The sequence below is a fragment of the Nansenia antarctica genome (assembly GCF_963989245.1).
Source record: "Nansenia antarctica genome assembly, chromosome: 1".
Lineage (NCBI taxonomy): Eukaryota > Metazoa > Chordata > Actinopteri > Argentiniformes > Microstomatidae > Nansenia > Nansenia antarctica.
The window spans coordinates 102,035,313-102,048,413 of record NC_137674.1 but is presented as its reverse complement, the minus strand read 5'-3'; the positions used below and the strand labels follow the sequence as shown (position 1 = coordinate 102,048,413).

Genomic DNA, 13,101 nt, shown 5'->3' with positions numbered 1-13,101 from the left:
GAGGTAGACATCGGAGGACGGGCTCATTGTAATGCATGGACTGGTATCGAACGTGTGTTTGACAGCATTCCTCATTCCGTTCCATGCATTACAATGAGCCCGTCCTCCGACGTCTACCTCCACCAGCCTCCCCTGTCTCTCCATGACATATGCCGCACCCTAATCAACACTAATGCTGGTGTACGCTGAAAGAACGTCCTAACACCGGAGACGAACGAGGGCGCTGATGATTGCGGCCCACCTCCTCTCCCCCACCTGAGATAGATGTATGGAGGGGCTGGTGGGGGGGGACAGGCGGTGGACCCTCCCCAACGTGGATCTCATAAGGACTGTTTAGACACAGGGATGAGGGATGGTGAACGGAGCAATCAGAAGACTATAACAGGAAGAGAATCTATTCTCATTAACGTCTGGCCCAGTTCCGCTTCAACCAGGCCGTTTAGACAAGGGCCTGACTATAGATTAGAGAGAAAGAGAGAGAGAGCGAGAGAGCGAGAGAGAGAGGACAAGCCCAAATGAAAAGGAGAGAGGACATAGGGAATTTATAGGAGAGGAGAGGATGACACAAGTTTCCGTTAAACCTCCTGTATAGGAATTGGAACACGGGCTGGTGGAGGTGGAAATCGGAGGACTGGGCTTGTTGTAGTGCATGGGACGGAATGAGGAACGGTATCAAACACACGTGACGATGAGCCCGATGAGACCGTCCTCTGATTTCCACCCCCACCAACCCTCCTCTGGTAGGAGTGCCTTTCAAACAGAACATGAATAGTATGACAAGGTATAGCACAGAATATTCTTTGTCTTAAGGGACGTCTGAGGAACAAAAACGACAAAAAACAGAACTCCGTTTAGAACATGAAACACCATGTCTGACGGAGGTTAAACACTTCTCGGCTGTGACAGGTCTCGTTAGACTCTTACCGTTGCCCCAGGTCGTTAAGAGGAACAGAGTGGCCGCAAATAACTCGAGTGTTACTTCACCTCTATTTCTGTAATTGGGACAGAAGTAAGAAGGAAACGTGGAAAGGATCCCTCGAGTCCAACTAAATTGAGTATAACTAGGTGAAATTATTTTTGATAGCCACTATTTTATATGCGACACAGTCTGGTGAAAAGGTCTGCATTCTGAAGTCAAAAAAGCTTCTTTTAAAAAAAGAAAAGAAAATGTGTTTTCCGTTTCTTTTTTTCATATTATTGCGAAAGTTTGGAGTGTTGAAGAGCCCACTCAATATAACAAACAACAGTTTTAGGATCACTAAATACTTGGCTTGTAAACAAACGTACGTTTTTAGGACGTGTTCAAAAGCAAGGACTGTGTGATCATCTAATTATGTGTAGTTATGTGTTTTTAGCATGTTGATGTTCTATTAGCATATTGTGATGTGCTAAACATTCAGTTAGATGTTCACAGAGATGTTCCTTCAAAGCTGCTACCTAGCTACCAACACATCTGTTTTGATTCAGAGAGAGTTCCTCTGGTATTGGTTTGAGGTGTACCAACTTTCAAATAAGCATATCTTCTTCAACCATGACTATGTATGACACATCATTTGAAAGCTTACAATCTGCACATTCAAAATCTGTAAAAAACAGAAAAATGACTGTTCCCTACTTGGGGACTTTTTCACCAGACCCTGTCACATATGTACAATATCCTGCATCACTATACTGGGAGCATACTGTGCATCACTATACTGGCAGTTTAAAATAGTCAAAAATACTATTTTTAGTATTTGAGCATTTGTGGAGCTTGTTCACAGTTGCTTCATTAATGAGCTTTTCCATTATAGCATGATGGAGGACATCACTGGTGGCAAATTCACACAAAACGTGTCTGTACTCTTCTCCAACTTTCCATATACATCAAAAATAGATGCTTAAGTGTTTCCCTAATGACATCACAGGTGGTCATTTCCCAGGACCTTTTCTCATTCTTTTTTGTTTTTGACTACAGCATGTAGAAATACATGTCACATGCACACCTGTACGGTGCTGGAGATAATGAATATGATATCCTGTCCTAATTTCTACCTCCACCAACCTCCCTTGGTGTGAATGTTGTGTTGAAGTGGATAGAGCAACATTCCACAACAGGACTCACCATGTTGAATGTCCTTCATGTCCAAGTGGAGGCTGGACATGAGGATCCCGACTGCCTGGGAACGCTTGTTGTTCAACAGCTTCACAACCTGAGAGAGAGAGATAGAGCAGAGACATGAGGAGAGGAGAGAGGGGAGAGAGAGCGAGAGAGAGAGAGAGAGAGAGAGAGAAAGAGAAAGAGAGAGAGAAAGGAGAGAAAGATGATATGAAATATGAAATCTGGAGGCTATAGACTAGAGGATCAAACTTTCGGTCAGGCCAAAACTGGGAACCTCATTTGATTTTCATCTTTTCCTTTTATGGGAATGGAACTCTTGCCAACTCACCCACAACATTATGCAAAACCGTAAACCTGTCAAGGCCATTTAATGTGATTGACATTTTTCCAGTTTTCGACAATTCGCCACATCCGTCATCTTTGGCAGAGAGTGCTCTACAATGTAGAGGCCTCAGAAAGAGTTATTTACCCAAACACTGTATTACATTGAATCAATTCAACCTTTGATACTGATAATGCAGTTCATATGGAGAGAACTGGGCATTCAATCAAATGCCCCCGTACTGAACATGATGCAATATACTCTCTTCTACGTAATTATAGGTTTATCAAATCAGGTTTTACACAAACCACAAATTGCACTGACAACACATGCATGTCAGTGGTGGGAGTCGGCCATTTAAAGGGCAGATGTCACAACAATAGTGTGAGAGCAGAGACTGTGGAACATCACAAATAAACGACTCCAGATTACTCAAGCCTCAACATAATGTTGTTTATTCTGTATCTAACACCATAATACAGGCCTTTCAACATTTGATCGCTCCAAATCACGTTAAATGCATCACGCCTCAACATTCCGCCAGGAGACCAGACATACTGTATACAACAACTGATCAAGTTAAAGCTTGCGTATCACCACATCAACCGGCGGAGGCAGACATTGGAGGACGGGCTCATTGAAATGCATGGAATGAAATGAGGAATGGTGTTTAACACACGTATTTGACACCATTCCTCATTCCATTCCATGCGTTACAATGAGCCTGTACTCCCAATTTCTACCTCCACCAGCCTCCCCTTAAAAACATCAACATTCTAGACAAGTTAAATAAATATTTGTTGCGATCGTGCGTGGTACACAACAACAACAACAACAACAACAACAACAACAACAACAACAACAAGTAGTGAGTGACCACGGGCAGGCTGAGTAAGCAGGGTGACTGTGGCGTAATGAAGTGGTGCGTAGAGAGGAGATAGTAAACCCTGGCCTCAGACCAGACCACTTCCATATGCTCACACAAACCACAGCGGAGGAGAGAAAAACCCACTCCACACACAGTCAGTTACATCACTGAGCTGACCGTCTCACAGCCAACTCTATAGCATGTCAACATATCTAGTTAAGGGTTTTCCTCATTCTAGAACGCATCACCAGCGGCAAGATATATTTATTATATTAAGATATTTATAATTAACTAATAATAAACTTCAGTTAGGGCTACAATTACAGTAGGCACATAGCACAAGAAATCGGTGGATGCGCTCATTTGTAATGCACCAAGCATTATAATAAACCTGTCCTCCGATTTCTCCCTCCACCAGCCTCCTCTGAGATACCTGTTGATCAATATCTCAGGATCCACAGAAATACAGTTCAATTCCCTACATCAGAACTACAGCATGTCATGATGCCCATTAACGTGCTTATCATTATAGTTACCAAACAACAACAAACATTGTCGTGCTAAGAATATGATTTGAATTAAAAAGAATTAAACAAATCTTAATTTAATTTAAAAAGAATTAAAGCACATGCAAAACATGTGAGAATGTGAATACCCAGTTTAAGAGATCTATGAAGTAAATGTCGATCATCCAGTCAGGTTTTATTTCTGTCTGCCCCCAGTATGACATGAGTCAATCATTCCAGTAACACTTAAAAAAAATAAAAAAAATAAAGAAAAATCCGCAAATATTCTGCATCACATGTGAGAAATCAACCTCAGGGGGAAAAACATGTTTTCAGTTAGACCATAAAAAAAAAAGATGATAACAAAATAACATTTGTTCATGTAAGAAAGTGACCCAAGGCTGTAGAGAAAAGAAACACACGTCTCTGTGTGGCGTGTCACAGTACAGAGAACAACGTGAGAGGCTTATAGACATGACATGCCGTACAATGGCAATCCTGTCACCGTCCAAACACTCCCAACTCGAGACCACAACAGAGAGAGCGAGAGAGTAGATCTGAAAGATAATGTCAGGTTTTTCCTCAGTAACTTGACCAATAAAATGCTTGGTGTTTACTCAGTTCTATTTTTCGGAGATCTGAGAGAGACATTCATATCTTAAAGATGAATACTGCAGGGTTTGTTTGATTGATTCCCGCCATGTGTTCTTCATTACAGCTCTGACTGAGAGGATCAAAAAACTGAATCACACTGCTTTTCTGGTTGACATCAATCACCAAGTATGTCAGCACATGCTTCATTACAGGAAGTCTCGCTCTTCTTCTTCTTCTTCCTCCTCCGCGTCATTGAGGTTTCAGGACGACGTGTGAACCAAATTTATGGAGGCATTACTGCCGATCTCCCTCTCAACCTTAGAGGGAAGAGCACTGGACACAAGAATCTGTTCCAATACCTTTCAAGATTCACGTTTCTGTCCCAATACATTACACGGCTCTGTCCCAATACATTTACAAGGCTCTGATCCCAATACATTACATGGTTCTGTCCCACAATACATTACAAGACTCTGTCCCAACACCTCTAGCTCTAGTCTCCCTTCCCTGATTAGGCATTAAGAGAGCTGAAGTAACTGGCTTGGCTAAAGCGCTCCACCATGTTGCTTACATTTAACCAAACGCTCTGAGATCAGAGGCTGTGACAGAGGGGACTCCGGGGAAGGGAAGCTATTGGGTTTCAGTCGACGTGTGGAGATTTTTGGGGGGGAGGGAGAGGCATCACGAATGTGGCTCCCACAGTGTCTCTAAGTCATCAGTGCTGCTCCAGACCGGGGTTTACTCACCGCACGCGAGCCACTGGCTCCCTGCCTCGCGGTGCCTGGGAGCCAGGACCCACCAGAGCTCACACCACATAATCATGTGTCTGGCTACTCTGGCTAGAGGACTTCCTCATGTCACTCACTAGCAGGGATGACGGGGGGCTGAGAGAGAGAGGGATGATGGGGGGGCTGAGAGAGAGAGGGATGATGGGGGGAGCTGAGAGAGAGAGGGATGATGGGGGGGTTGAGAGAGAGTAGGATGATGGGGAGCTGAGAGAGAGAGGGATGATGGGGGGGTTGAGAGAGAGAGGGATGATGGGGGTCTGAGAGAGAGAGAGGGATGAGGGGGGGGGTTGAGAGAGAGAGGGATGACGGGGGGTTGAGAGAGAGAGGGATGACAGGGGGGTTGAGAGAGAGAGGGATGACGGGGGGGTTGAGAGAGAGAGGGATGATGGGAGCTGAGAAAGAGAGGGATGATGGGGGGGTTGAGAGAGAGAGGGATGATGGGGGGAGCTGAGAGAGAGAGGGATGAGGGGGGGGTTGAGAGAGAGAGAGGGATGACGGGGGGTTGAGAGAGAGGGATTGAGAGAGAGAGGGATGACGGGGGGGCTGAGAGAGAGAGGGATGACGGGGGGGTTGAGAGAGAGAGGGATGACGGGGGGGTTGAGAGAGAGAGGGATGACGGGGGGGTTGAGAGAGAGAGGGATGACGGGGGGGTTGAGAGAGAGAGGGATGACGGGGGGGTTGAGAGAGAGAGGGATGATGGGGGGGTTGAGAGAGAGAGGGATGAAGGGGGGGTTGAGAGAGAGAGGGATGACGGGGGGGTTGAGAGAGAGAGGGATGACGGGGGGGTTGAGAGAGAGAGGGATGACGGGGGGGTTGAGAGAGAGAGGGATGATGGGAGCTGAGAGAGAGAGATGAGGGGCGCTGAGAGAGAGAGGTGAGGGGCGCTGAGAGAGAGAGGTGAGGGGGGCTGAGAGAGAGAGATGATGGGGGGCTGAGAGAGAGAGGGATGACGGGGGGGCTGAGAGAGAGAGGGATGATGGGGGGATGAGAGAGAGATGAGGGGAGCTGAGAGAGAGGGATGAGGAGGGCTGAGAGAGAGAGGGATGAGGGGGGCTGAGAGAGAGAGGTGAGGGGCGCTGAGAGAGAGAGGTGAGGGGGGCTGAGAGAGAGAGATGATGGGGGGCTGAGAGAGAGAGGGATGACGGGGGGGCTGAGAGAGAGAGGGATGATGGGGGGATGAGAGAGAGATGAGGGGAGCTGAGAGAGAGAGAGGGATGAGGAGGGCTGAGAGAGAGAGGGATGAGGGGGGCTGAGAGAGAGAGGGATGAGGAGGGCTGAGAGAGAGAGGGATGAGGAGGGCTGAGAGAGAGATGAGAGGGGCTGAGAGAGAGAGGGATGGGGAGCTGAGAGAGAGAGGGATGATGGGAGGCTGAGAGAGAGAGGGATGATGGGGAGCTGAGAGAGAGAGGGATGACGGGGGGGTTGAGAGAGAGAGAGGGATGACAGGGTGGTTGAGAGAGAGGGATGATGGGGGGCTGAGAGAGAGAGGGATAATGGGGGGGCTGAGAGAGAGAGGGATGATGGGGGGCTGAGAGAGAGATGAGATGGGCTGAGAGAGAGAGGGATGAGGGGGACAGAGAGAGAGAGGGATGAAGGGGACTGAGATAGGGCTACCACTATAGAGTGGCAAGGCAACTATGAACAGAAGATAGACAGAGAGACAGGCGCACACAAGCATGCACAAAACATATATACGGACGCACGCACACACACACACACACCCAGACACCCAGACACACACACCCACACACACACACACACACACACACACACACACTCACACTCACACACTCACACACACCCACACCCACACCCACACCTGTTTAGCCTTTGACTTAGTGATGGTGTCCGAGAGTGGCTTCTTCTTCTCCTTCACAGCACCTTTGGAGAACAGCTCCACAAACTCCTCAAAGTCCACCGGAGGCTCCTGGATGTTCTCCCACACCAGCGAGCCACTGGCCTCCCTGAGGAGGGAAACATTACTGTATGTTCTTCATCCATACCACTGAGCTCCAATTTAACATGAGACAGAAAACACGTACCTATGAACCTCAACCCTTCAATGTACGATTCAAATACTAGCGGCACGTCATGCATTTAACCAAGTCACGTTCATTACCTCCATAACAGTGTCTATATGCACAGTGTGTGGAAACAAGGATCATAGCGGGTCATTTCCATAAGACCTTTTCTCAAAATCTCAGTTTTTATGAAAAAAACTGCATAAATTGCAGTTATGTAGACACAGGCAAGGTGCTGGAGATAATGAATGTGATGTACGAAGAATTGTGTGTTTGATACCATTCCTCATTCCATCCCATGCATTACAATAAGCCCGTCCTCTGATTTCTCTCCACCAGCCTCCCACTGATGTCTATAGATATCTCCGATAGACATCAGCATTGAGGACAAACACAGGCCTAGGCGTACACATGGGACCAGACTGTTAAAAGTCTGCAAGAGGGAATTGGCTGGCCCACCATTCTGGGTTAACAATGTGGACAACATGCCTTTGCTCGACACAATGGCACGACATCACTGAGAAGCTTCGGTTTATTATGTCTTTGTTGCTTTTACAAGCTGCAGTAATTGCCAGCCACATTTCGTTTTTGCGGACGGTGAATTTAACCTCATGATTATTTCATAATGGTGTTTACTTTGTAATGGGAAAGGATACTTAAACATCCTTGAACATACTTTTTAGCGTGCAGCTGAATCCTGGTCCAATAGAGGGGCTTCATGGGCTTGGGGGGCTCAATGGCAGCTTTGTGGGGGGCAGCCTCCTGCATGGCCATGGGGGACATGAGGCCACAGGGTGGGGGGGGGGGACCGAAGCCTGGAGGGGGGGGAGGGCCGAAGCCTGGAGGGGGAGGGGGCGGAGGGGGACCCCCGCCGGGGGGTGGGGGTGGAGGAGGTGGGCCCATACCTGGTGGTGGGGGTGGGGGTGGAGGTCCAAAGCCAGGCAGGGGAGGGGGTGGTGGAGGGGGGCAGCCTCCTTGTCCTGGTAGAGGAGGGGGGGGTGGGGGTGGGGGTGGGGGTGGGGGTGGCGGGGGCCCTCCAGAGAGCTGGGGCAGAGGCGGAGGGGGAGGGGGAGGAGGTGGTGGGGGGAGGCCGGGTGTGGGAGGGGGAGGAGGTGGATGGGTACCACTCTGCTGCTGTTGACAGGTACAGATGAAGCCCTGTGCTGGTTTTGGAGCAGAGGAGGAGGAGGAGGACAAGGCTGGGACAGAGACTGAGGAGGGCATGGATGCTCCTTTGAAAGGCACTTCAAATCTAAAACCCTTCTCCACTGGTGATGTCTGTACTGAAGCCTCCTGACCCCTGGCTCCTCCTCTCCCCCTGTCTCTCTGGGGGTCTGTGTGGCTAATGCCTAACTCCAAGGACGCATGCTGGCTCTCGAACTCAGCAATTTTGTTCCGCAAATCATCGACGGTGCGCTGCAGCTGTGGAATGATGCCATCATCATCGTCTTCCTGAGACAGCTTCCCTGATTTCCACCTGGAGTCCTTCTGTCAGGAGAAATAGGATTTAACTACAAATAAAACACACATATTAAAAGGCAATGGAACATAAACAAAAGTTCACGTTTTGGAGTCCTCTTTCAGGGTTATACAGTAAGCAGCCAAGCTACCAAGACGACAGTACATCAACACTTACAAACAAACAGAAATGGCAAACATGTAATGTTTGGTATACAACGAGTTCTGGGGCTTAATAAAGAGGATTTGAAACCCTTTGAATGTGACCTTTCTCAACCAATGTGGATGCGGTCACCAGCTGAGGCTGTCTGGTTACAGGGTTATTAACTAAGGCAAGGTCAGGGTCAAAGTTCACGTCTCCCCTCAAGGCTTCGGAAGTAGGGCTTTTGAAGATTTGTGCACAAAGACAATCACAGTTACAACCAGCTTCAAGGACGCCATGGGAAGAGGCTGGATAGAGTACTTTACCCAGAGTCACTGGCTTACAGTAGTAAGTTTATACTTCAATTCTCTCTGAAGTGACAGGGAGCTATTACAAGCTGTCATTCCAAGAGACTTCACGGGGATATGATGCGTTTTATCTTCTCCTGTTTATGACTCAGGAATGTCCTCAAAGCCAAGCCTGCCCTCTGGTGGAGGAACAGGGGATACTGTCAACAATTCACAGTCAATATTGAATATTCTATCATATTCTTAAACCAAACAGAATAAAAACACAATTTAAGAAGTTATAAAAAAAAAAACACACGATCCTTACAGGCTGTGGAGGGGGCCAGAGGGCCTGGATGCGGCCAGGGAGGAAGCGCCCCTCCTGGGTCTCCCACAGCCCTGGCGGGAGGCCGAACGTGGTCCATGTGTACAGCTGCTCCTCCTGCCGGGAGACAGGACCAATGAACAGGTTAACACACAGCTACAATTCGTGAGCTTAGAATTATAAGGTTCTATCTCCGTTTAGGGTAGTTCAGAGATATTGAGCGTCAACGTTTTTACATTCCATATGTTTTGTGAGATGGAACTTTTGTATTTTATGAATTACTAACAACAACAAAATCTACATTTTAAAAATAACACCACACAGGCATTAATAAACACCTAATGGATCAGATTATGTAAAAAACTCAATTTTGACCAAAAATGGAGATAGAACCTTATAATTCTAACGTCACGAATTGTTACTGTAAACGTGTTACATTAGATTACAGTCCTACTTGTTTAGTAAAACTGTGATTACTATAATAACTCCACTGTAATATCATGATTAATTATTGAGTTGTGATTGCAAGGAGTTGTGATTCTTTGTGCTATTACACAAGTTGAACAAGGATTTTGTCTATTTACAGTTGTAGTATTTGTAGTGAGTTTATGGACAAATATTATTCGGCTAAGCACAGATTCAGAGATTGACACAAATGGAGAGACAGAGGATCTGTTCACATCGTAATCCCATTCGACATATCGTCGATCACATCGTCAAGCAATAAATCAATTGACAAACCAAATATAAACACAAGAGCGTGCGTACACAGGCGGCCTGTAGAATCGGCTACAGACGACATCTGACCCAACAGACATTGCTTTCACGGCACTAACGAACTCAATAAAGAAACGTCGTACAATTAAAGAAAGGCATTCGCCTGGCACAAGGATCCATATTATTGTCCAGTTTCATCATCATCATCATCATGTGGCGACTTGTGAAGAGCAAAAAATAAACAAGAATGCTTTCAGAGCACTGATATCTTCCCCTGGAATATGGGCAAGCAATCAAATGGAATATCAGCTTGTTACTGTGGATTATTATCATTTGTATTAGTTTTACTTTATTTAACCAGAGAAGTTACATTGAGATACTTATCTCTTTTTCCAGTGAGCCCTGGCCAAGAAGGCAGCATACACAACAATTACGCAGATACAGAGTACACAACAATAGTATCTAATATATAGTACAGCAATATTGCATCGTAAAAACAGTGCAAAGCACATGGAAGAACAAGAGCTGGCATCCTAGTGATGAAGGGTTAAACACAAGGCATGTGCACTCCATGGTCAACAACTCTTCAATCTTACATTTGAAACGGTTTGCCTCGTGAGACTTAAGCCTTTTTCCTTATCAACTACTGAACCAATGATTTCTTTGGCTGTGAACAGTCAATCTACATCAAGCACTGTAGAATGACATCTAACACTGTATCACCCAACATCACAAGCCCTTCCAACACTATACATGCAACGTGTGTGTGTGTGTGTGTGTGTGTGTGTGTGTGTGTGTGCACGCGTGTGAATTTGTGAGGGATGAGTGGGTGGGTGAGTGGGAGTGGGAGTGTTTTTTTTAGGGCAAATATGCAATTTGTTACGGTCTGACAGCTGACATAAGGCAATGTTCTCTTTGTGCAGTAACACACCATCAGAGCCACGCCACAGCCCCCTTATTCAGTCACTGTGTTACCCTATAATGCCCTCCATAGAGATCCTGCTGATTCACTGTGGAGGAATCTCAGGTTGTCAATCAGTGTCTGCTTTCAAGACACTAAAAATGGATTGCAGACAAAGTGAAATCTGATCCAAAGCAAGAGAGAGAGAGAGAGAGAGAGAGAGAGAGAGAGAGAGAGAGAGAGAGAGAGAGAGAGAGAGAGAGAGAGAGGAAATTAACCATTTCCAGGCTTGTGGTCACATTGTAGTCGAGACCTCAACACCAGGACAGGATGAGCACTTGGCGTCCCCCTAGTAGACACAGAAGTCAAATGCCTACTGTTTGCAGATGATCTGGTGCTGCTGTCTCCAACCAAAGAAAGGCTACAACAGCACCGTGATCTTCTGCACACATTCTCACAAACCTGGCCCTTGACAGTGAATTTAACCAAGACAAACATTATGATTGTCCAAAAATGACCCAGCCAAGCACCCAAAAAGATTTTGAAGACATGACTAATGACAAAAAACGGTCATATCTGCTGGGTGGAGTACAACAATGTGCAAACACAGCAGCAAGATTTCTTACCTGTTCCAATGAAACACAACCTCCGTAAAGACCGTAAAAAAAGTATCTGCATTATTTGTACCCTGCTGATCTGATGTTTACAGTTCTCATTTATTTTTTAAACTGCAATGTCCACACTTTTCTATTTTTATTTTAAGTTATCTTTATTTACCTGTATTATGATATACATACAGAGTATATATATGTCTGTTTATTCTAGTATATCTTTAATTGTATGTACATAACTTTTTTTTCTATCTTCACACTTGCTTTGGCAATGTAAACGTATGTTTCCCATGCCAATAAAGCCTATTAAAATTGAAATAGAAAATTGAGAGAGGAAGAGAGAGAGGGGGGGGGGGAGGGAGTGAGGGGGGGGGGGGGGAGAGAGAGAGTGAGAGGGGGGGGGTAGCCACAAAGAGGACGCATTCAGTCTGTCAATTCTAGAGAGAGAGAGAGGGGAAAGGGAAGAGCATGTTCAGTGGGGATACTGTCTGCATGTAAGAGTGGGAGAGAGAGAGAAAAAAGAAAGAGCGGCACAACAAAGATGGAGAAAGAAAAAAGGGAAAGATAAGAGGAGAGACAAAAAGAAGAGGGGGGAGGGTAAAAGAGTAAGGGAGGGAGAGAGAGAGAGAGGGAGAGAGAGAGAGAGAGAGAGAGAGAGAGAGAGAGAGAGAGAGAGAGAGAGAGAGAGAGAGAGAGAGAAGGATAAAGCTAGAGCAGCATTGTCAGTGGACACAGGAGGAGAGGTTGACTCTGGTCAGGCTGAATAATCTTTTGGCCCAGCCCAGCCCCAGGCCCAGACACTGTGAGAGGAGGGGGGAAGTCACACACACTAAACAACCCAGGCAGGATGAGCCCTCTGCTGGGGAAGAGCAGCCTGAGCCCTGGGCATGTGGAGCTCTTATGCAACACAGTCAGCAGATGGCCTACGCAAGCAGATGTGTCACAGACATGTGTGAGCCAGGCGTCTATGTGTGTGATATTTCTGAATGTGTGTTGTGAGTGTGTATCAATGAGAAGTATACGTGTGTGAATGTTTGTGTGTGTGTGTGTGTGTGTGTGTGCGTGTCTAACATGTGTGATTGTAAGTGGGGAGGGGCATAGTTCAGCCAGAGATGAATGCTCATCTGTTCAGACACAAGCTTTGATAGCTGAGAGAGAGAAAGCAGCCCAGAAAACATCTGTGATCACATGAAATACACAATCACCTGACAACACAATGTTCAGTCCCTATGGAGATGTTACTACAGGAAACGCACACGCAGGCGTGCACGCACACGCACACGCACACACACACACACACACACACACTAATGTACTTCATGCATTAAACTGATGCCAATGAACAGGATCAGCTGAGTGGATTCAGCTACACGGAGCATGTCATCAAAATGGTACTGACAGCAAGAAACTGACTGGATTGGAATATGATGAACAAACACTGACACACAAGTGCGGGGCGG

The 13,101-nt window shown here is 46.5% G+C and overlaps 1 protein-coding gene across 1 annotated transcript in view; it reads right to left on the bottom strand.

Annotated features, from left to right (window-relative positions):
* The window catches only part of LOC308155275 (formin-2-like), a gene marked incomplete at both ends in the record, with an annotated part of 42,479 nt that overhangs the window by 23,812 nt on the left and 5,566 nt on the right, over positions 1–13,101 (bottom strand). The window contains 4 exons of the mRNA XM_080528564.1: positions 2,105–2,192; positions 6,999–7,143; positions 7,877–8,688; positions 9,416–9,529. Of these exons, the coding sequence (XP_080384690.1) occupies positions 2,105–2,192; positions 6,999–7,143; positions 7,877–8,688; positions 9,416–9,529 (1,159 nt within the window). The remainder of the gene's footprint in view (positions 1–2,104; positions 2,193–6,998; positions 7,144–7,876; positions 8,689–9,415; positions 9,530–13,101) is intronic.